At 52.8% G+C, this 21,158-nt stretch overlaps 1 protein-coding gene across 4 annotated transcripts in view; it reads left to right on the top strand.

Annotated features, from left to right (window-relative positions):
• The window catches only part of chd8 (chromodomain helicase DNA binding protein 8), a 77,478-nt gene extending 60,095 nt beyond the window's left edge, over nucleotides 1–17,383 (top strand). For 3 of the 4 annotated variants that reach the window (XM_072269987.1, XM_072269986.1, XM_072269989.1), the window contains exons 32-39: nucleotides 819–1,277; nucleotides 1,446–1,606; nucleotides 5,206–5,466; nucleotides 5,776–6,171; nucleotides 8,545–8,745; nucleotides 14,307–14,426; nucleotides 14,720–14,824; nucleotides 15,615–17,383. In XM_072269987.1, coding sequence (XP_072126088.1) covers nucleotides 819–1,277; nucleotides 1,446–1,606; nucleotides 5,206–5,466; nucleotides 5,776–6,171; nucleotides 8,545–8,745; nucleotides 14,307–14,426; nucleotides 14,720–14,824; nucleotides 15,615–16,121 — 2,210 coding nt within the window. In that variant the 3' untranslated portion in view covers nucleotides 16,122–17,383. The remainder of the gene's footprint in view (nucleotides 1–818; nucleotides 1,278–1,445; nucleotides 1,607–5,205; nucleotides 5,467–5,775; nucleotides 6,172–8,544; nucleotides 8,746–14,306; nucleotides 14,427–14,719; nucleotides 14,825–15,614) is intronic. The other variant, XM_072269990.1, reaches the window with a different exon arrangement.
• Nucleotides 17,384–21,158: the final 3,775 nt, after the last annotated feature.

Genomic DNA, 21,158 nt, shown 5'->3' with positions numbered 1-21,158 from the left:
ATATATGTCAATCTGTACGGATCTGAGTGTTGTGTGCCTGTCTGTACAGGTCTGTGTGTGTGTGTACGGGTCTGCGAGTGTGTGTGTGTCTGTACGGGTCTGCGAGTGTGTGTGTGTCTGTACGGGTCTGCGAGTGTGTGTGTGTGTCTGTACGGGTCTGCGAGTGTGTGTGTGTGTCTGTACGGGTCTGCGAGTGTGTGTGTGTGTGTACGGGTCTGCGAGTGTGTGTGTGTGTACGGGTCTGCGAGTGTGTGTGTGTGTCTGTACGGATCTGAGTGTGTGTGTGTGTGTGTATACAAGTCTGCGAGTGTGTCTGTACGGTTCTGCGAGTGTGTGTGTGTGTCTGTACGGGTCTGTGAGTGTGTGTGTGTGGCTGTACGGGTCTACGAGTGTGTGTGTCTCTGTATGGGTCTGCGAGTGGTGTGTGTGTGTCTGTACGGGTCTGCGAGTGTGTGTGTGTGTCTGTACGGGTCTGTGTGTGTGTGCGTATACAAGTCTGCGAGTGTGTGTATGTGTCCGGGTCTGCGAGTGTGTGTGTGTATGGGTAAGTGTACGTGTGTGTGTGTATGGGTCGGAGTGAGTGTGTATGTGTATGGGTCTGCGAGTGTGTATGTGTGTGCGGGTCTGAGTGTGTGCGCTGTATGTGTCTGTACGAGTGTGTGTGTATGTGTGCGCGCGCGCACACGGGTAAGTGTACGTGTGCACTGGTGCCAGTGGAATGGTAAACAGCAACTCTCGGTTCACACTGTTAGACGTGCAGAGGTTGAAACGTGGGAGGCTGAGCTTGCTGCACTAACAGGTCTCTCTCCTCTACACAGAGTACCCAGAGCCGAGCCTGCTGGTGAGGCAGCTGACGGAGGAGCGGGCCACCCGGGCTCTCTACCGCATCGAGCTGCTGCGGCGGGTGCGCGAGCAGGTCCTGTGTCACCCGCTGCTGGGGGAGCGCCTGCGGCTGTGCCAGCCCTCAGCGGAGCTGCCCGGCTGGTGGGAGAGCGGCCGCCATGACCTGGAGCTGCTGCAGGGGGCTGCCAGGCACGGCCTGCGCCGGGCCCACGCTCACCTCCTCTGCGACCCCTGCTTCTCCTTCCGCGCCTGCCGCCTGGCCCACCTGCAGAGGCATCCCCCCTCACCTGCCTGCTGTTCGGTCAGGGGCACTGGAGGCTGCAGCCCCCCTCCCGGCGACTGGGAGCGTGAGACGGACTCCGATCTGGATCGCTCCTCCCTCGCCGACTCCTGTCCCAGCTCCTCAGAGGAAAGCGACGGGGAGGGAGCCTGCGGTGAGTATGCACTCAACTCCCTTCATCTGCTGTGCCCCCCCCTCCCCCTGGCCCCACTTCATCTTGTCTCCATTGCCCAGGCCTTACCCCTGTCTGTCCATTCCTGAGTCCTCTCTGTCAGCTCCCCACTTCCCCCCTCGCCCCTGTTAACCCTGCTCTCTCCTCCAGCTGAGGCTCGGTCACTCTCGAAGAACTACGACGAGGAGAGCACGATATCCCTCAACACCTCCCGGGATGAGACGCAGGACGGCTTCCCCAATGATGAGCTGGAGCCCAGCCTGGGCAATCTCTTGCACGACAAGCAGCTCCCGGTACCCAGCTGGCCCAAGGTAGGCATTATGCTATGCACTCCCCGTGCTCTCATAGGCTGTGGATTTTCCAGGGTACAAGGTGGATGCTATTTCTGGGTAATGGAGTGAGCACCAGGGTCTGTTACTCAAGGGGACATGTGGGGAAGAGTGATCATAATATCGGAGGAGAGAGGGTGATCATAATATCCAGGAAGAATGATCACCAAGGTGCTGGTGGAAAAGTCAATCAGCACGCTTGGCTATCTTTAGTCAAGGGACTAACTACAGGAATTGGGATGTTGAGTTATAGTTGTACAGGTCATTGACAAGGCCGCACTTAGAGTATTGTGTTCAGTTTCTGTCACCCTGTCAAGATGTTGTTGAACTGGAAAGAGTGCAGAGCAAATTTACTAAAGTGTTGCTGATACCGAAGGGCCTGAGTTGTAGGTAGAATTTGGCCAGGCTAGGTTGCTACTCAAAATGGAGGAGAATGAAGGCTGGCCTTGAAGAAGTATTTAAAATGATGAGGTTTCAATGGGTACATTTAATGGCAGAGAAATGTATACAATATACATCCTGAAATTCTTTTTCTTCACAAACATCCACGAAAACAGAGGAGTGCCCCAAAGAGTGAATGACAGTTAAACATTAGAACCCCAAAGCAACCCCCTCAGCTCCCCCCTCTCATGCACAGGCATCAGCAAGGCAACGAGCCCCCTTCCCACCAGCAGTAAAGTATCTGCGCCCTCCGCCAAGCACTCAAGCATGCAGCAATGCATCAATAAAGGCACAGACTGGCAGTACCCCAACAACTACTCATTCACCCAGTAATTCGACACACCACAGTGTCTCTCTTTCTCTCTCCCCCCTCCACTTATCCTCCCTGCTCCCCCCCTTATAAGGGAAAAGGAGGTGTCCCCATTTCACAGCGAGAGGGGAGACATAACAAACAACTCGCTGATTTATGAGGTTAAAAGTCTTTTGTGTCGCTTTTTCTGAGCTCTGCACCCAGAGACTCAGCACCAGAAAGGCTCACACCTCTGGACACGCAGCCCACGGCAGCTAACACACTGCTCCCGATGTTCCGTGTTCTCCCGTGACGCTTCAGTCAGGGACACCGGCCTAGAATCAACCTGTCTCCAGAGCCAGGAAAATCCGGCACTCTGAAGGCGTGAGGCCCTGACGGGGGCCCGTGAGGTCCCATTCCTGCAAAGAGCCGCAGTCAGAGTGTAACTCCAGGTCAAAAGAAGCTGGAAAAGGAAAATTAGAAATATTAATGATAGAAATAGAGCTGTTTCCGAAGATGCAAGCAGAGGAGTTGCCGTTAAGCGCCATCTTGACTTTGCTCCGTCCCTTCGTTGTTTAAAATGGTGATAGTTGTAGTCTTTTCTCCAGGGTAGTGGGGCCCAAAACTAGTGGACACAGCTTTACAATGAGATCTTAAAAGGACCTGAGGGTCAACTTTTTCACGGAGGGTGGTGAGTGAATGAGGAGGTGGTTAGAGCATCATTTAAGAACCGCTTGCATAGGTACGTGGAGAGTCAGGGCAGTAGGATTTGGGGTGAATGCAGGAAACTGGCACCAGCTGGGTGGCCACCATGATTGGCATGGCTGGTTGGACTGAAGGGCTGGAATTTGTGCTGTAATGTTCCATGACTCTTCTCAGCACCACCAACGCAAAGGATGCCATGGGGTGTTGGAGAGGGCAGGGCCCAGGGGTTGGGAGAGTGAAGGTTCGTTGGGTGAGACCTTGCCTTTCTGTAAGGCTGGAATCACTCTCCTGACTGCCTCCATACCTCCCCCTCAGACGAGCCTCTTATCCTCCTGACTGCTTTCCCATCTTCCCCTCAGACGGAACCCTTCTCCTGACTGCCTCCTCATCTCCCCCTGAGATAGGGATCCCCTTTATCTGAAACCACCCTTTACCTTCATCTTCAACCTTTGCCACCTTCTCTTTTTTAAAAAAAAATGAGGTAATTTAATGGAGCGGTGAGGAAGAACTGCAGATGTTGTCAACGTGGATTTCAATAACGTGCTTGGTGAGGTCACTCGTAGGCTCACACAGACGAAGGTGCACGGGGTTCGTTTGGAATCAGATGTGGTTTGCCCGCAGAAGACAGATTCGTGGGCGATTGTGTTTATTCTGGCTGGAGCTCCCCGACTAGAGGCCTCTGCTCTTTGCGATATATATAAATGACCTGGGTGAGCATGTGGGTGGGAGGTTGGTAAGTGGATAGGTGGAGTTGTGGGCTCTGCAGAAGCTTGCTGAAGGATATAGCAGTTACATTTATGGGCATAGAAGTGGCAGATGGAGTTTAACCCAGGCCAGTGTGAGGTGTTGCCTTTTGGGAGGTCAAATATAAAGGGAAAGTACACGGTTAACGACAGGACCCTTAACAGTGTTGCTGTTAGGATTCACAGCTCTCTGAAAGTGGCTGCACAGGTCGATGGGGTCGTAAAGAAGTGTATGTATGGCATGCTTGCATTTATTAGCTGAGGAACAGAGTTAGAGAGTTGGCAAGTCATGTTGCAGTTTATAAAATTCTAGTCAGGCTGCATCAGAACTGTGTGCAGTTCTGGTTACCCCATTACAGAAAGGTTGCTGGAGGCTTTGGTGAGGCTGCAGAAAAGTGTATGAACTATATGGAGAGGGTGGACAAATTGGGGTTGTTTACTCTGCAGTGGTGGAAACTGAGGGAAGACCAGATAGAGGTTTATAAGTAGGAAGGCTGGCTCTGTTACCAGAGTCAAACAGGACACACTGGAGGCTGTGGTAGAATTAAAGCCCCTCTGGAAGATCCTGGCCATTCATGGACACTGCTTCTCACCCCCTGCATGCCACCTTGGCTGAACAGAGGAGCACCTTCAGTACTAGACCAGCGCTGCTCCAAACAGCGCTGTATGAGGTCATTCTTACCCTCAGCCGTTAGGCTTGATAATGAGTCGATCTATAACTGGGGAAGTGATGACCCCCTGCTGTTAGACTGTTACTAACCTCTGTTTAGCTCTGTTTACCACACCTTGCTATCGTAGACGCCCTGTGCAACACTAAACACAAAACACACTGCAGATGCTGGGGTCAAAGCAACACGCTGGAGGAACTCAGCAGGTCAGGCAGCATCCGTGGAAACGAATGGTCAACGTTGACTGTTCGTTTCCACAGATGCTGTGCAGTACTGCCTTGGCTGCTTATTTGCACCGTGTGAATGTGCACCCATTACTGTATAATGTTACAGTAATTCTCACACCACCATCTTTCATGTTCCATATGAATATGGCAATCTTGTATCTTTTAGGGTAACTTTTTTTTATTCTTCTCTTATATTTGTGTACCTGTGCTCTTGTAATGCTACTGTGACACAGTAAGTTTCTTTACGATCAGTAAAGTGTCTGTCTATAAGATTGAGCAGACAGCCAGTATCTTTCCCCAGGATGGAAATGACTAATACCAGAGGACACGCATTTAAAATAGTGGAGGTGGGGAGGAGGAGTGGCAGGTAAGTTCAAAGGGCATGTGTGGGGCAATTTTTTTCCAGAGTGGTGAGAGTATGCTCGTAGATAGACTGGCCCCCTCCACTGCCCTTCCCCTCCTCCCCTCCCTTCACTCTCTTTCTCTGAAGTGCTTTCCTCTCCTGCAGGACCGAGTGCTGATCAACCGCATTGACGTGGTGTGCCACACGGTGCTGAATGGCTGCTGGCCCACTCCCCGGAGGGCACAGTGCGACCCCGCCAGATGCCCGCAGGCCTGCCCTGGCACCCCATCACTGGCAGAGAGCCCTGAGGAGACCCCGGTGCCCACGCCGGGAAGCCTGACCATTGACGAGGACACCCCTTCCGCCTCCTTCACCAAGGTGAAGAAACACGCCCGCGAGAAGGAGTTCACCGTCAAGATCAACAATGTACGTACCGCCCGCCCGCCCTCGCTCTCTCTCCTGCCCGTCAGCTCGCCTCTCTCCCTCTCCCTCTCGCAGTCTGCAAGTTTGGCAATGTTGCCGAGTGTGGGCTGGGGTGGGGGTGAGCTCGGTTGCTCAGCGTTCTCAACCAGACTGTTTGCTAATCTCTCTGCATCTTCCCAAACTAACTCTACCTCCCCCATCCTCCACTCCCCACCCTTCTCCCCTCTCTCCCACACCCCTCCTCATCCCTTCCTATACATTTCTTCCCCATCTCTCTCCGCACACCCTCCCCTTCTGCCCCCCACCCCCCAGGAGGACGGGTTGAAGCTGACTTTCCACAAGCAGCGCCGCCGCCCCCGTAAGCCGGAGGACGAGGAGGGCGAGGGGTCCCGAGGGCCAGAGTTCACCCCCAGCCAGTCTGCCTCAGACAGCGGCCCTGAGACAGAGTGCCCCCGCACCGCCCTCCTCACCCCCTCTGCCCTGCTGGATCACAGCTTCCCCCTGCGGGAGGGGGGCAGCCCCAACCCCCACACTGTCCGCTGCCAGCTGGACGCCGTGCTCAGCGCCGGATCCAGCCCACTTTGGAGGCACTCGGTCAACGGGCAGCTAGCCGGCGCGCAGAGTCTGGGCAAGAAAAGGCGCGGTCGGAGGAGGAACGTGGAGAGGGGAGAGCTGCTGCAGCCCAGCCCGAGCCAGGGGCTCTGTACCGTGAGTGTGTGTGTGGGGGGGCCTCTGTACCGTGAGTGTGGGGGGGAGACGGGGTGGGGCTCTGTACCGTGAGTGTTGGGGGGGGGCCTCTGTACCGTGAGTGTGGAGGAGAGACGGGGTGGGGGCTGTGTACCGTGAGTGTGGGGGGGGGGTCCTCTGTACCGTGAGTGTGGGGGAGAGACGGGGTGGGGCTCTGTACCGTGAGTGTGGGGGGGGCGGGGGGGTTCTGTACCGTGAGTGTGTGGGGGGGGTGTATCTGGGATGACGGAGACGGGGTGGGGGCTCTGTACCGTGAGTGTGGGGGGAGATGGGGCGGGGGCTCTGTACTGTGAGTGTGGGGGGGGGCCTCTGTACCGTAGTGTGGGGGGAGACAGGGTGGGGCTCTGTACCGTGAGTGTGGGGGTGAGATGGGGTGGGGACTCTGTACTGTGAGTGTGGGGGGGGCCTCTGTACCGTGAGTGTGGGGGGGAGACGGGGTGGGGCTCTGTACCATGAGTGTGGGGGGTGGGGGAGACGGGGTGGGGCTCTGTACCGTGAGTGTGGGGGGGAGACGGGGTGGGGGCACTGTACCGTGAGTGTGGGGGGGAGACGGGGTGGGGCTCTGTACCATGAGTGTGGGGGGGGAGATGGGGTGGGGCTCTATACCGTGAGTGTGGAGGGAGACGGGGTGGGGGTTCTGTACTGGGAGTGTGGGGGGTGTATCTGGGATGAGGGAGATGGGGTGGGGGCTCTGTACTGGGAGTGTGGGGGTTGTACTTGGATGAGGGAGACGGGGTGGGGGCTCTGTACCTTGCGTTTGAGGAGGTGTATCTGGGATAAGGGAGACAGGGTGGGGCTCTGTACCGTGAGTGTGGGGGTTGTACTTGGATGAGGGAGACGGGGTGGGGGCTCTGTACCTTGAGTGTGAGGAGGTGTATCTGGGTGGAGGGAGACGGGTGGGGCTCTGTACTGGGAGTGTGGGGGTTGTATCTGGGATGAGGGACACGGGGTGGGGCTGTGTACTGGGATGAGGGAGATGGGGTGGGGGCTCTGTACTGGGAGTTTGGGGTTGTATATGGAATGAGGGAGATGGGGTGGGGGCTCTGTACTGGGAGTGTGGGGGGTGTATCTGGGATGAGGGAGACGGGGTGGGGCTCTGTACTGGGAGTGTAGGAGTTGTACTGGGATGAGGGAGACAGGGTGGGGCTCTGTACTGGGAGTGTGGGGGTTGTATCTGGGATGAGGGAGACAGGGTGGGGGCTCTGTACCTTGAGTGTGAGGAGGTGTATCTGGGTTGAGGGAGACGGGTGGGGCTCTGTACCGTGAGTGTGGGGGTTGTATCTGGGATGAGGGAGACGGGGTGGGGGCTCTGTACCTTCAGTGTGAGGTGTATCTGGGTTGAGGGAGACGGGTGGGGCTCTGTACTGGGAGTGTGGGGGTTGTACTTGGATGAGGGAGACGGGGTGGAAGCTCTGTACCTTGAGTGTGAGGGGGTGTATCTGGGTTGAGGGAGATGGGTGGGGCTCTGTACTGGGAGTGTGGGGGTTGTATCTGGGATGAAGGAGACTGAGTGGGGGCTGTGTACTGGGAGTGTGGGGGTTGTATCTGGGATAAGGGAGACAGGGTGGGGCTCTGTACCATGAGTGTGGGGGTTGTATCTGGGATGAGGGAGACGGGTGGGGCTCTGTACCGTGATTGTGGGGGGGTGTATCTGGGATGAAGGGGACTGGGTGGGGGCTCTGTACTGGGAGTGTTGGTGAGGGGAGAGGGAGATGGGCAGGGGCTGTGTAAGATGAGTGTGGGATTCTGGAGAGAGAGGTGGGTGAGGACGATGTTCTGTGAGTGTGCGGGGTTCTGAGGGTGAGTGATGGGAAGGTGGAGGAGAGAGGGGTTGGGTGAGGTGTTTGGAGGGAGGAAGGAGAGAGGGATGGGTCTGGGAGGTGGAGGGGTTGGGTGGGGTGTTTGGAGGGAGGGAAGTGGTCTGTGAGGAGGGAGAGAGTGATGGGTCTGAGAGGTGGAGGGGAAAGGGAGGGAGGGGTTGGGTGGGGTGTTTGGAGGGAGGGAAGGGGTCTGTGAGGAGGGAGAGAGCGATGGGTCTGGGAGGTGGAGGAGAAAGCGAGAGAGGGGTTGGGTGGGGTGTTTGGAGGGAGGGAAGGGGTCTGTGAGGAGGGAGAGAAGGATGGGTCTGAGAGGTGGAGGGGAAAGGGAGGGAGGGAAGGGGTGAGGTGTTTGGAGGGAGGGAAGTGGTCTGTGAGGAGGGAGAGAGCGATGGGTCTGGGAGGTGGAGGGGAAAGGGAGGGAGGGAAGGGGTCTGTGAGGAGGGAGAGAGTGATGGGTCTGGGAGGTGGGTGCCTGCTGAGTAATGGTGGTGATGTTACTCTGCCCCACCCCCAGGCGAATGGCGAGGTGGAGCGAACCATAGAAGAGCCTCAGAGCCAGCCACGGCGGCCGGAGCCCGACATGGAAACCCGTATCCCTGTGGTCAGCAAGCTGGACGGCACGGTGCTGGCGGGGGACGAAGCCCCCCGGCGCCGAGAGCTCGACCAGTGGCTCAAGCTGAACCCCGACTTCGCCGTCGATCCCAGCTGCCTAGCGGTGAGCTCGAGGTGGGGGGGTGGGACAGCGGACAGGGGGGGACAGGTTGTGTACCCAGGGCAAGAGGAAGCCCCTGGCAAACGTTCTGCGAGACTGTAGAATCTGACCAAGTTCCATCTCCTTGTGTTTGGCCCATATTCCTTTAACTCTTTCCTGTCCATGTATCTGTCCAAACGCCCTTTAAATCTTGTTAATGTACCTGCGTCAACCACTTTCTCTGGCAGCTAGTCCCACATACAGACCACCCTCTGGGTGAAAAGGGTATCCCTCAGGATCCTAATAAATCTCTCCCGTCTCACCTTAAACTTGACTTAGACGAGGGAATTAAATGCAGCATCTCCAAGTTTGCGGATGACACGAAGCTGGGCGGCAGTGTTAACTGTGAGGAGGATGCAGGGTGACTTGGATAGGTTGGGTGAGTGGGCAAATTCATGGCAGATGCAATTTAATGTGAGTAAGTGTGAGGTTATCCACTTTCGTGGCAAGAACAGGAAAACAGATTATTATCTGAATGGTGGCCGATTAGGAAAAGGGGAGGTGCAACGAGACCTGGGTGTCATTATACATTAGTCATTGAAAGTGGACATGCAGGTACAGCAGGCGGTGAAAAAGGCGAATGGTATGCTGGCATTCATAGCAAGAGGATTCAAGTACAGGAGCAGGGAGGTAATACTGCAGTTGTACAAGGCCTTGGTGAGACCACACCTGGAGTATTGTGTGCAGTTTTGGTCCCCTAATCTGAGGAAAGACATTCCTGCCATAGAGGGAGTACAAAGATGGTTCACCAGATTGACTCCTGGGATGGCAGGACTTTCATATGATGAAAGACTGGATCGACTAGGCTTATACTCTCTGGAATTTAGAAGATTGAGGGGGAATCTTATTGAAACGTATAAAATCCTAAAGGGATTGGACAGGCAAGATGGAGGAAGATTGTTCCCGATGTTGGGCAAGTCCAGAACGAGGGGTCACAGTTTGAGGATAAAGGGGAAGTCTTTTAGGACCGAGATTAGGAAAAGCTTCTTCACACAGAGAGTGGTTAATCTGTGGAATTCTCTGCCACAGGAAACAGTTGAGGCCAGTTCATTGGCTATATTTAAGAGGGAGTTAGATATGGCCCTTGTGGCTAAAGGGATCGGTGGGTATGGAGGGAAGGCTGGTACAGGGTTCTGAGTTGGGCGATCAACCATGATCATACTGAATGGCAGTGCAGGCTCGAAGGGCTGAATGGCCTGCAGGTATTTTCTATGTTTCTAACCTTTCCCAACCTGGAGAGAAAAAGACTCTGCATTCACTCTGTCTCTTCCCCTTGTGGTTTATACGCCTGTACAGATAGGGTCACCCCTCAGTCTCCACTCCAAGGGATAAAGTCCCAAACTGCTCGATTCCTCCCTCAAGAACCCCATCCCCTCAGGACCTGGCAAAATCCTCGTAGATCTCCTCTGCTTTCTCTGTTCCTCCCACTTCCCTTTTGCAGTGTGGCAACGGAGCTACCTCCCAAACGCAGCCTGAGCTCTGCAACATTGTACATCTGCAACATCACCTCCCGACGTTGAAGGCAGGCGTGCCAGTTGTCGACTTCTATCCTGGCCTGTGGACGCATCCCACAAAGCATCTACCTCAGTGCTCCTAAGGTCCCTGTCTAGATGTCCTACCAAAGCATGTCACCTCACATCTGGATTCGTCATTCAGGTTTACGACCAGTGACACATGTCATGAAGTTCGGTTGTTTTGCGGCAGCAGAACAGTGCAATGCCAAAAATATTGTGTGTTACAATAAAAGTGCAAGGCAAGGAGGGGCTCAGTGCCATCTATCAGCCTCTGGCTTGCTGCTGGAGGAGGGGTTCTGTGTGCGACTGTCCCCCCTTCCCCCCACCTCCGCCGCCCCGGTGCTGTCAGACAGAGTTCTGGGTCTCCAGTTTACTCGATTTCGTGGCTGTCTGGAGGAGATGAATCTCAGCTGTATATTGCATGCATACTTTGTTAATAAATGTACCTTAAACCTTGAAAAGTAACAAGTAGGTAGGCACTTAGTGGAGGGGAAGAAGTTGTTGCTGAAGTTTTGAGTGGAGAGTGAGGGTCGATGCCACCTTCTTGAGGCATGGCCTTTTGAAGATGTCCTCGGCGTTGGGGAGGGTTGTGCCCGTGCCAGTCAGAATGTTCTCCACCGTACATCTGTAGAAATTGATAATGTACCAAATCTCCTCAGACTTCAAACAAAGTAGAGCCTCTGACGTGCTTTCTTTATGTTTGCGTCAGTACGTTGGGCCGAGGGTGGTGGAATTGGGAATGTGAGTTCTCTTAAGAGAAGTTTGGACTTCTCTTAAGAAGAGAAGTTTGTAAAGGTCTGTGCAAAAATCTTAGGCACTTGTAAAAAAAAATTCTGCAAAGTGAAGATGCTTTCAAAAAAGTTCTTAAATACCAAAACATTTACTATAAAGAGCAGTAAACAAAATCAAATCAATATTTGGTGTGACCAACTTTTGCCTTTAAAACTGCATCAGTTCTCTTAGGTACACTGTCGTGCAGTTTTATAAGAAAATCAGCTGGTAGCTTGTTCCAAGCATCTTGGAGAACTTGTTGCAGTTCTGCAGACTTTGCCTGTCTTGCCTCCTTTTGTCTCTCCAGGTAATCTCAGACAGGCTCAAAGATGTTGGCATCAGGGCTCAGTGGAGGCCATACCATCTGAAACATTAAAAAAAGCTAGGCTGCCTAAGACTTTTGCACAGTACTGTAGGTGGATGGGAGGGATATGGATGAATATGGTTAGGGTGCAGGTAGTTGGAACTAAGCAAACCATGGACTAGATGGGCCAAAGGGCCTATTTCTGTGTGATGACGTTCTATGACTCTGCCAAGTGGTCCGAGAAGCAAAGGCAGGTTGGCCTTCCTGTGAAGGGCGTGAAGGACAAAGTGTTGGGAAGTAATGGAGCAGTTGCACAGGGCATTGGTGAGGCACCACCTGTAGTGATGACTGCTGCAGTCAGGAGAGGACCTGTTGAGATTGGAGGCCATAGTGGTGACCAGGATGTACAGCATGCTTTCCTTCATTGGTTGGGGAGTTGCCAATAAGTCACAAAGTCATGTTCGTTGAGGATAAGTCAGGAAATCACATTGTAGCTAAATAAAACCTTCAGCAAGCTGTACTTGGAGTATTGTGTGCCGTTCTGGTCGTACCATTATGGAAAGGATGTGGCAGCTTTAAAGAGGGTGCAGAGGTTGTTCACCAGGATGCTTCCTGGATTAAGAGTGCAGGGAACTATAAGGAGAGATTGGACAAGCTGAGATTGTTTTCTGTGCAGCGACAGAGGCTGAGATGAGACCTGATAGACATTTATCTATATACTACTAAAACTCTCATGCTCTGTGACCTCCAATTAGCGCAAACGGTGCATTACAGCGGCACTTTTTTTGGCTAAATCAAATTAAAATGCGCTTACTTACAGAATGCAGGCAAAGTTCAGGGTTATATATTCCTATCAAATTGCTCATTCACAAAAGCAACAGGCTCCCTTTTAACCTGAGAGCCAATCTGCCATCATGGAAATCGGGACGCAACAGCCCGACGCATGTGCACGGCCAGTCTCAGCAGCAACACCTCCCGGAGCGAAAGGGCAGGGCAGCTCTATTTTGAGTGGTTACATTCTGCTAATCACCATCAGCATGTGCAGGATTGGGACAGATCTAACTGCCACCCATCAATCAGAGATAATTAAATCTTATTGTAATGACGTACTTTGAGACACCCATAAAACCCTTTGCTGCAGTCAAAAGACAGCGGTGACTATATCACATCCATTTAGGAGAGCGCCAACCACATCATCAAGAATAATCAGTATCCTTTGGTGTTACTGCTTCGTATCTTCTATCCAGCATTAGGGTAAAAAAATGGTCAAGCTAATTATGCTGCGTGGAGAGGGAAGGGGGACATTATGGTCAAGAGATGACGCCAAACGTCGTTGGGAAGCGGCAAGGAAAGGGAGAGAACAAGAATCAGATGAGGCCAGGGCTGCACGACTCCAGGATCAAAGAGTCGGGACAAAAAAGATGAGAGAAGACGAGACAGAGGAGGTCAGGCATGCACGTTTCCAAAATGACAACAGTAAGCACAGACGGAGGAGAGAGCAAGAATCCGATCAGGCCAGGACTGCAGAACTCCAGGATCAGAGAGAAAGAATAAATTATAGAAGAGATGAAGAGACGAAGGATGAAAGGGTTGCGCGTCTCCAGAATGACAAAAACAGGCAGAGAAGGAGGAGAGAGGAAGAGACAGAAGGGAAAAAGAAAGATCAACTTGAGAATATGCGGCACAGAGTAATTATTGCGAGAGTTGCTGAAGATGACAATGGCCGCTTTCGACGACAATGCCTCGACAGAGAAAGAGCAAGGCAAAATGCACGACTCGCATGCCGTCACATTTCTGCTGATGTTGGTTCGATGACGAGAGTATGCCTTCACTGTCGTGCCTTCCTATTCACTGGAGAAACCGCACATTTCTGCTGTATGAAGAGAAAGGTCAGGATAGGCGATTTGCAGCCTCTACCTAATGAACTCCTCAATTTATACAGTAATAATGAACCTATTGCAAAAGAGTTCAGGAAGAATATCAGACAATACAATTGCCTCTTCCAAATGACATCCTTTGGTGCCAATGAAGTCATTCCAACTAGGAATCGATGGAATCCTTCCGTGATTATTCAAGGCCAAATCCATCATTATATCGGACATTTAATTCCAGACCCAACCCAGCAAGCCTGATTCCTTCAAATTTACTACTTCATGGATAATTAATGTTCATTCTGGTCATGTATTTGTCTTGCTATGCGTCTTTCCTCTTGAATAAGCTGAGTTTTTCTTCTTTAATTTCCAAATCAAAGAGATAGCAATAGCATTCAGGAAAATGTAATGTTCATTCTGGTCACATCAGACTGCATTACCCTTCTGTCAGAGGGTGCCCCAACGGGTCACCCCGTTGTCTAGTAAGATTACAAAAGGCATCAATAGATAACCAATCTTCCTCCGCACAATGTCTAATACTAGAGGGCAGGGAATTAAGGTGGGAGTTGGGGGTTGAAGTTAAAAGGAGATATATGGGCCATGTTCTGTTTTAACGCAGAGTGATGCTGGAACGTACTGTCAAGAGTGATGGCAGCTACGATAGAGGCATTTAAGAAGCTATCAGACGGACACACGGACGGGGATGGAAGGGAGTGATATAGACATTGTGCAGACAGACTGGGATCAGGGTCAGCACAGATATTGTGGGCCAAATAGCCCATTCTTTTGCTGTGCTATTCCAGGCTCTAAGTAATTCAAAAGAGGTTGACCAGCATGAAGAGGCTGTTCAATAGGCAGCAGCTGAAGAACTTTGAAATGAGGATGGAAAAGTTTGGGTGATCTGAACGTAGGGAGAGTGTACAGTGGTAGTGGGGGGAGACCGTTGGTGTCTGAGGGTGAATCACTGGATGAAGGGGGGAGACTGCGGAGGATGCCATGGTGGGGGGGGGGGTCAGGGGTAGGGGACAGCGACTGAGGTGGGTTCTGTTTTCTCCTCCTGTGCAGTTTGTCGAGGACCGGCCGAAACAGAAGCGGCACCGGTGCCGGAATCCCCACAAGCTGGACGTCAACACGCTGACCGGAGAGGAGAGGGTCCCTGTCATCAACCGCCGCAATGGCAAGAAGGTGAGTTCCCTGCAGGAGAGCGGAGAAACCAGCACGGACTCTGTGCGAGATGCCCGATTCCTTCACAAGGATTTGGAGGATGTGAGGGGCAACGATTTAGCCCCATTCCCTGGGATCTGAGAGGGAGATTTGTTTCCCCTCCCCCCTAAATGTTAGGGTGGCTGATTTAACCACTGCAGTGTGTGATACGCAGTGATTTAGCCTCCCCAGTGAAATGAGGGAGAATGTGTTTAACCCCTTCTCTCCCCCCCCCCCCCCCAGTCAGTGGGCTGATATTCTGCCTTGTGTTTCAGCTGGGAGGGGGATTTGCTCCACCGATCAAAGACCTCCAGAAGTGGCTTCAAGACAACTCTGAATACGGAGTTGCTCAGGAGTGGGCCGACGTTATCAAGCAGTCGGTAGGTTTGGTGGGAGAATCCAACCCCCCTCTTCCTGGGAGTGTGTGATGGGACGGTGTGGAGGGAGTTTCACTCTGTGTCTGACCCCAGGAGTGTGTGATGGGACGGTGAGGAGGGAGCTTCACTCTGTGCCTGACCCCGGGAGTGTGTGATGGGACGGTGTGGAGGGAGCTTCACTCTGTGCCTGACCCCGGGAGTGTGTGATGGGACGGTGTGGAGGGAGATTCACTCTGTGTCTGACCCCGGGAGTGTGTGATGGGACGGTGTGGAGGGAGCTTCACTCTGTGTCTGACCCCGGGAGTATGTGATGGGACGGTGCGGAGGGAGATCCACTGTGTGTCTGACCCCGGGAGTGTGTGATGGGACGGTGTGGAGGGAGTTTCACTCTGTGTCTGACCCCGGGAGTGTCTGATGGGACAGTGTGGAGGGAGTTTCACTCTGTGTCTGACCCCGGGAGTGTGTGATGGGACGGTGTGGATGGAGATTCACTCTGGGTCTGACTCCGGGAGTGTGTGATGGAGGGAATTCCCCTCTGTATCTGAGTATGGGATGGGACGGTGTGGAGGGAACTCCCCTCTGTATCTGAGTGTGGGATGGGACGGTGTGGAGGGAGTTTCGCTCTGTTAGACCCCAGGAGTGTGTGATGGGATGTTGCTGCAGAGGGAGCGTCGCTGTGTGTCTGACCCCGGGAATGTGGAGGCAGCTTCCCCTGTGTCTGTTTGAGTATGTAGGGTGGGAGTATAGACTGGCTGTTCTCTGACCTCCTCTCCTTGTCTCTCCCCCGGCGTAGGGATTCCTCGCTGAAGACATGTACGATCGGATCCTCAGTGGCCCGGTGGTACCTGAGGAGGGCAGGAAGAGGGGCCGGCGCCCCAAACACCTCTCAGCTGCCCTGCAGGTGAACTCGCTGCTGGAAGGGGGAGGCCTGCGGACCCTCCAACAGGAGCTGCCACCCTTGCAGCTACCCGGCCTGGTGGGTTACCCGCAGGCCCCGGCCCCCACCCAGAGCCAGACTGGACTCTCAGAACCTCCGCCCGGACCCTCGCTGCCCCTCAGTCCCCTGCTGCTGCCTGCCGTGTACGGAAGTGGTGTCTACCTGGGACCAGGTGCCGCCGAGCTGTCCCTTGGGGCGCTGGATGGCGCCAGGGGACTGGGGGCTGTGCGCGGGGAGGGTGGGGCAGCCGATGACCATCTCTCTCAGGGTTACGACAGTGGCGAAGAGGGGGGCGGCTACTGTCACTCCCTCATCGGTGACCCCATGATGCCCACCAACTCCGACCTGAGTGGGGAGGACTGAGGTGTGGGCGGAAAACCCCTCTTTCCCCACCCCCCATCTCCCTTCCCCCTCTGACCGTCACCCCCATCCAACCTCCACGACCCCTCCATGCGGGGTTTCCGAGTACAGGGAGCTGTGCCCCGCCACCGATCCGCCACAGGAGGGCAGGAGCAGGGATCTGTGTTCCAGGAACCGGGTAGGGGAATGCCAGAGCGTGTCCCCTCCCACTACCCCCCACTCGAACCATGGTTAGGTTCCACGGACCCTCGCTTGCAATGGCAACTGTTGTCTACTCTCTGGGGCCTGGTCTTTTTTCTCTTGTCTCTCTCCCTCTCTGTCTCTGTATGTCTCGCTGTCTGTCTCCTCAGTGTGTTCTCTTTCCTTCTGTGTGTGTGTGTGTGTGTGTGTGTCTCTCTCTCTCCCCCCCCCTGGTGTGAGTACGTCTCTCTCCCAGTCCCATGTGTGTGTCCTCTTCCCCATGTGTGTGTCTCTCTCTATCTATGCTCTCTCGTATGTGAATGTGTCTCTTTATATCCTCTCCTCTGTTCTCTCTCTCTCTCTCCCCCCACCATCCCATCTTTCTGCTCTCCCCTCCCTTCCCACCCTTTCCCTCTGAATTTTCTTCACGCACCATTGACCAGTCCCTATGTGTTCCCCTGCACTCTGGCTTGGGTAGCCGAGGCTGCTGCTGGCGAGACCCCTACCACTCCCCGCTCCAATCCGGGGCAGTGACCTTCCGAGACACAGAGAGGACCGATCCGATCCTGTCCGGTGGGAGCCTGCAAGCCCGGTCAGGCTCGGGGTGAGGGGGCGAGGATCTGGCGATCGGAGATCCCCATCCCACCAGGCTGCCTCCCCGAGATGTCGGAATCTGCACCACTGGAGCCAAGAAAGAGGAACTTTAGTAATAAAATTCCAGGGAAAAACGGAGAGACAAAAAAAAACATTGGGGTGGGAGGGAGGAATGACTTGTTTTTGAGAAAAAGCAATGTGTTGGGACTGAAAAAGCAGAAGCGCTTGCGTGCGTGTGACATCGACGTGCGCTCGCGCGTGTGCACACACACACACACGCACACGCACACACACACACACACACACACACACACAGAGTAAGGAGACGAGGTTTAAATTATTTCATGAATTTGTGACAGGGCAAGGTGTATATTTAACTGCAGTGGATGTGTGGACAATGTGTCCAGTTCCAGTGTATCTACAGATCCCTATTGTTTTCACTGGAGACATGTAAATAAACAGACGAAAGATCCAGGGTTTTTTTTCCTGTAGTACCGTTTCTGGCTGTCACTTTTGTCTGCCCACTCTCACACCCGGGATTCACGCCTGGCAGCAGTGGCTGCAGACCAGACACAGATTCACCTACTTAATTCTGCTGTCCTATTTCGCCTTCCCTGCCCCTCCTGCTCACTCCAACCCTCCCTCCCCCTCCTCCGACCTCTCATTCACTGCAATTGCAGGAGGTGTAACTCCTGTTCCCGCGCCTCTTCCCTCATCACCATCCCAGCAGTGTAGCAGACATTCACCTGAAAGCCTTCTCACCTCCTCTATTGCATCCAGTGCCCAAAATGCCTCCGTTCTGGGAGAACGGCTGCAGCCACCTTCTCTCCATCCACTGCTGCTGCCTGTATCTCTTGGTAACTTAAGTGTTTTAATTCCCCTCTCCACCTCCCACGCCAACCTGTATGTCCAGACTCCTATTGCCAATGTGAAGCCCAACACGGACCTGAGGATCAACACCTTGTACTCCTCCCGAATGAACTGCATCCCTTGTCACTCTCCTGTTCCTCCTACATCCACCTCAGACCCCTCCATATCACCCTTTCTCCTCCCACTCCACCTCCCTCCCTTGTTTCCATGCTCCTTCCTCTCCTATCACATTCCCTAATTACCCCTTCACCTTATGCCATCTCTGCTCTCTCATCTGATCCACCAATCTCCTGCCAGTTCCGTCTACCTCTTCATACTGACCATCTCCCCCTTCCAGTCAACATGAAAGGTCTCAACCTGAGACTGTGGCCATCTCTCTACTTCCACAGAGGTTGTGTAAACCCACTGAGTTCCTTAAGTGTTTTGTGTGTCAGTGACTTTCTAGTCAGCCTCTTCTGAACCCTCTCCAAATCCCCTACACCCTTCTGTAATGGGGCAACTCAGACTTCAATGCGATACACCAGATGCAACTGAACTGGAGTTTTCTGCAGCTGCAACATAGTACCCAGGCTCTTGGGAACTTGGTGCTTCAACTAATAAAGGCAAGTATGTCATCCAACACCCTATCATCTGCAGACACTTTTAGGGAGCTGTGTTGCCTTGTCTTGCACAAAGTAATGCTGATTGTCCCCAGTAACATCATGCTTTTCTATTTGTGAGTAGATCCTATCCTAAAAAATCCCCTCCATTAATTCACTTGCCATTGTTGGGAGGCTCACTGGCATTTAATTACTTGGGGTAGGTACCATCTTTTTGCCCTTAGCAGACCACCTGGCCCTTCAACTCTCATGCACATCAGATGTGGACCCAGCTCCTGTCCAATGCTGTTGTAATTAACCTCCCAATTTACTTTCCCTGGAGGCCCAGTCTTTGTCCATGACTGAAAAATTAGTTATGATCACTATTACCAAAATGCTCCCCACTGAAAGCAGGCTCATTTTCCAATATAAGGACCAGTACAGTTCCTTGGCTGGATGGTCCACACATTGTGTCAGGAAACCCTCCAGGATGCGCCCAGCAAGTTATGCCCCATACTACCCTGTGGTTCTAAGGAAGGTCCCACTCAGTATTGGGGAAGTTAACGTCTCCCTGCCACTTTTGCAAATTGCCATAATCTGCCAATGTATCTGAGCCACTGGCTATTTGGACACTTGCAAGCTCTTATTCCCAAGCTCTGCCCAGGTTGCCTCTGTGGATGAACCCTCCTGTACATCTGCTGCAGTGCCACTATGCATCTCTATCTAAGCAACAGAGCTCCACAGCTCTTCAATGCCCCTCTCTATCCGGTCTGGAAGATTTCAATTCTGGACGTTCGAGCTGCTGGTCCTTCCCATGATGAAAACATTGTTGTACCATGTAGTAATCCAGAATCAACCCATGATACTTAACTGCATTGGAGTAAATTCATTTTGCTCCCATTAATCCCACTATGCTAATAACCTGACAGGGATGGAGAGTGAGAGTGGTAACCATTCACGTCTCAGATGATTGGGGCGTGGGGTGAGTCATTGGAATGTGCCCCCTGGTGGGACACAGTTGAAGGGTAAGGAGGCTGGTCCCTGAACATAGTCATAGTCGTAGTCGTACTTTATTGATCCCGGGGGAAATTGATTGAACAGTGAGGTGGGCAGAAATGGTTTCCCTCGGGCGGGGGGTGGGGGGTAGAATCCCCTGGGATTCTGCTCCCTGAGCAGCGGGGTGTGGTGAAGGCAGAGATTCTTCCAATATTCAAGCTCAAAGTAAGCCAGTGCAGGTACAGCCCTTCGGCCCAACATGTCTGTACTCACCAGTCCCATCTGCCAGTGTTTGGTCAATATCCACCTAAAACTTCCCTATTCATCTACCTGTCCAAGTGTCTTTTAAAGGTTAATGTACCAGCCTCAGCCACTTCCTCTGTCTGCTTGTTGCACGTACAGACCATCCCCTGGGTGCAAAAGTTGCCGCTCGGGTCGCTATTAAGCCTTTGCCCTTTCACTTTAAACCTGTGCCGTGTGGTTCTTAACTCCCCAACCCTGGGAGAGAGAGATTGTGCTCATTCACCGTCTATACACTTCATGATTTTATACACCTCAGTAAGGTTATCGATTAGTCACGTCCAGGGTCCTCACATGTCCAACCTTTTCCGGTATTTTAGGCCTCCACGTTTAGGAAACATCCTGGTAAATTTTTTCTACACTGTTTCTAGTTTAATATTCCTACAGCAGGGGAATCACAACTGAATACAATACTCCCAAGTGCAGCTTCCCAATGTAGATGTACCAGCCTCCCCACCTGTCTTCATGGAATTACAGTTAAGTGAAGATAAATTACAAAGCATGAGGGGGGAGCAAGCCAGAATGGGTGGGAAGGGGAACAGACTGCTGGAGGAACTCGGCGGGTCAGGCAGCATTTGTGGAATGAACAGTGTGCATTTTACGGAGGCTCTTCATCAAGACTGGAAAGGAATGGGGCCTGCTCTACTGGCATGCTGAGACCCAGCACAGGTTGGAGAAGCAAAACCTCATTCTGTTTGGATAGCCTCCAACCTGATGGCATGACCATAGACTTCTCTAACTTCTGGTCATTTCTCTTCCCCCCACCTTTCCATTCCCCATTCTGGTTAGTCTCTCACCCCTTCTCTTGTCCCCTGCATATCAACTCCCTCTGGTTCCCCTCTTCCTTCCCTTTCTCCCATGGTCCACTGTCCTCTATTAGATTCCTTCAGCCCATAACCTCTTCCACTTCTTACATTATCCTCTTGCCCAGCCACACATCTTCCTCTCATCTATAACCTGCCAGCTTGTACTCTTCCTCTCTTCCCCCCCACCCCCACCCATCAACATTCTTATTCTGTCGTCTGCCCCCTCTCCAGACCTGTTTGAGCATCTTGGCCCAAAACAGTGACTTCATTCTCCTCCATAGCTAGTGCTCGACCTGTTGAGTTATTACAGCATTTTGTGTGGTGTTCAAGATCTCCAGCATCTGCAGGATCTCTTGCATGGATGGGAAGGCGATCCTGGTGGAGATGGTGCTAGACATGCAGTGACAGTAGTTTCTGGGACAAATTAGGAAACACTAGAAGAGAAAATGCTCAGGGGAGGGTGAGGCATCAGTTACTGATGAAGGAAGTCAGTGACAGCATAAAGGCAATAGAAGGCATGTACTGTGGCAGATGTTAGTGAGAAACTGGAGGATTGGGAAGCTTTTAAAAACCAACAGAAGACAACTAAAAAAGCCTAAGAAAGAAGAAGATGAAATACAAGGCAAAGTAGACATTAGTATAGAAGACGTTACCAAAAATTCTCTCTGGACACAAAGGGCAAGAGAGACAAGAGTGGACACCAGACCACTGGAAAG

The sequence above is a fragment of the Mobula birostris genome, chromosome 10 (genome assembly GCF_030028105.1).
Source record: "Mobula birostris isolate sMobBir1 chromosome 10, sMobBir1.hap1, whole genome shotgun sequence".
Classification (NCBI taxonomy): Eukaryota; Metazoa; Chordata; class Chondrichthyes; order Myliobatiformes; family Myliobatidae; genus Mobula; species Mobula birostris.
The sequence above is the reverse complement of the archived record's forward strand: the minus strand, read 5'-3'. Positions and strand labels throughout refer to the sequence as shown.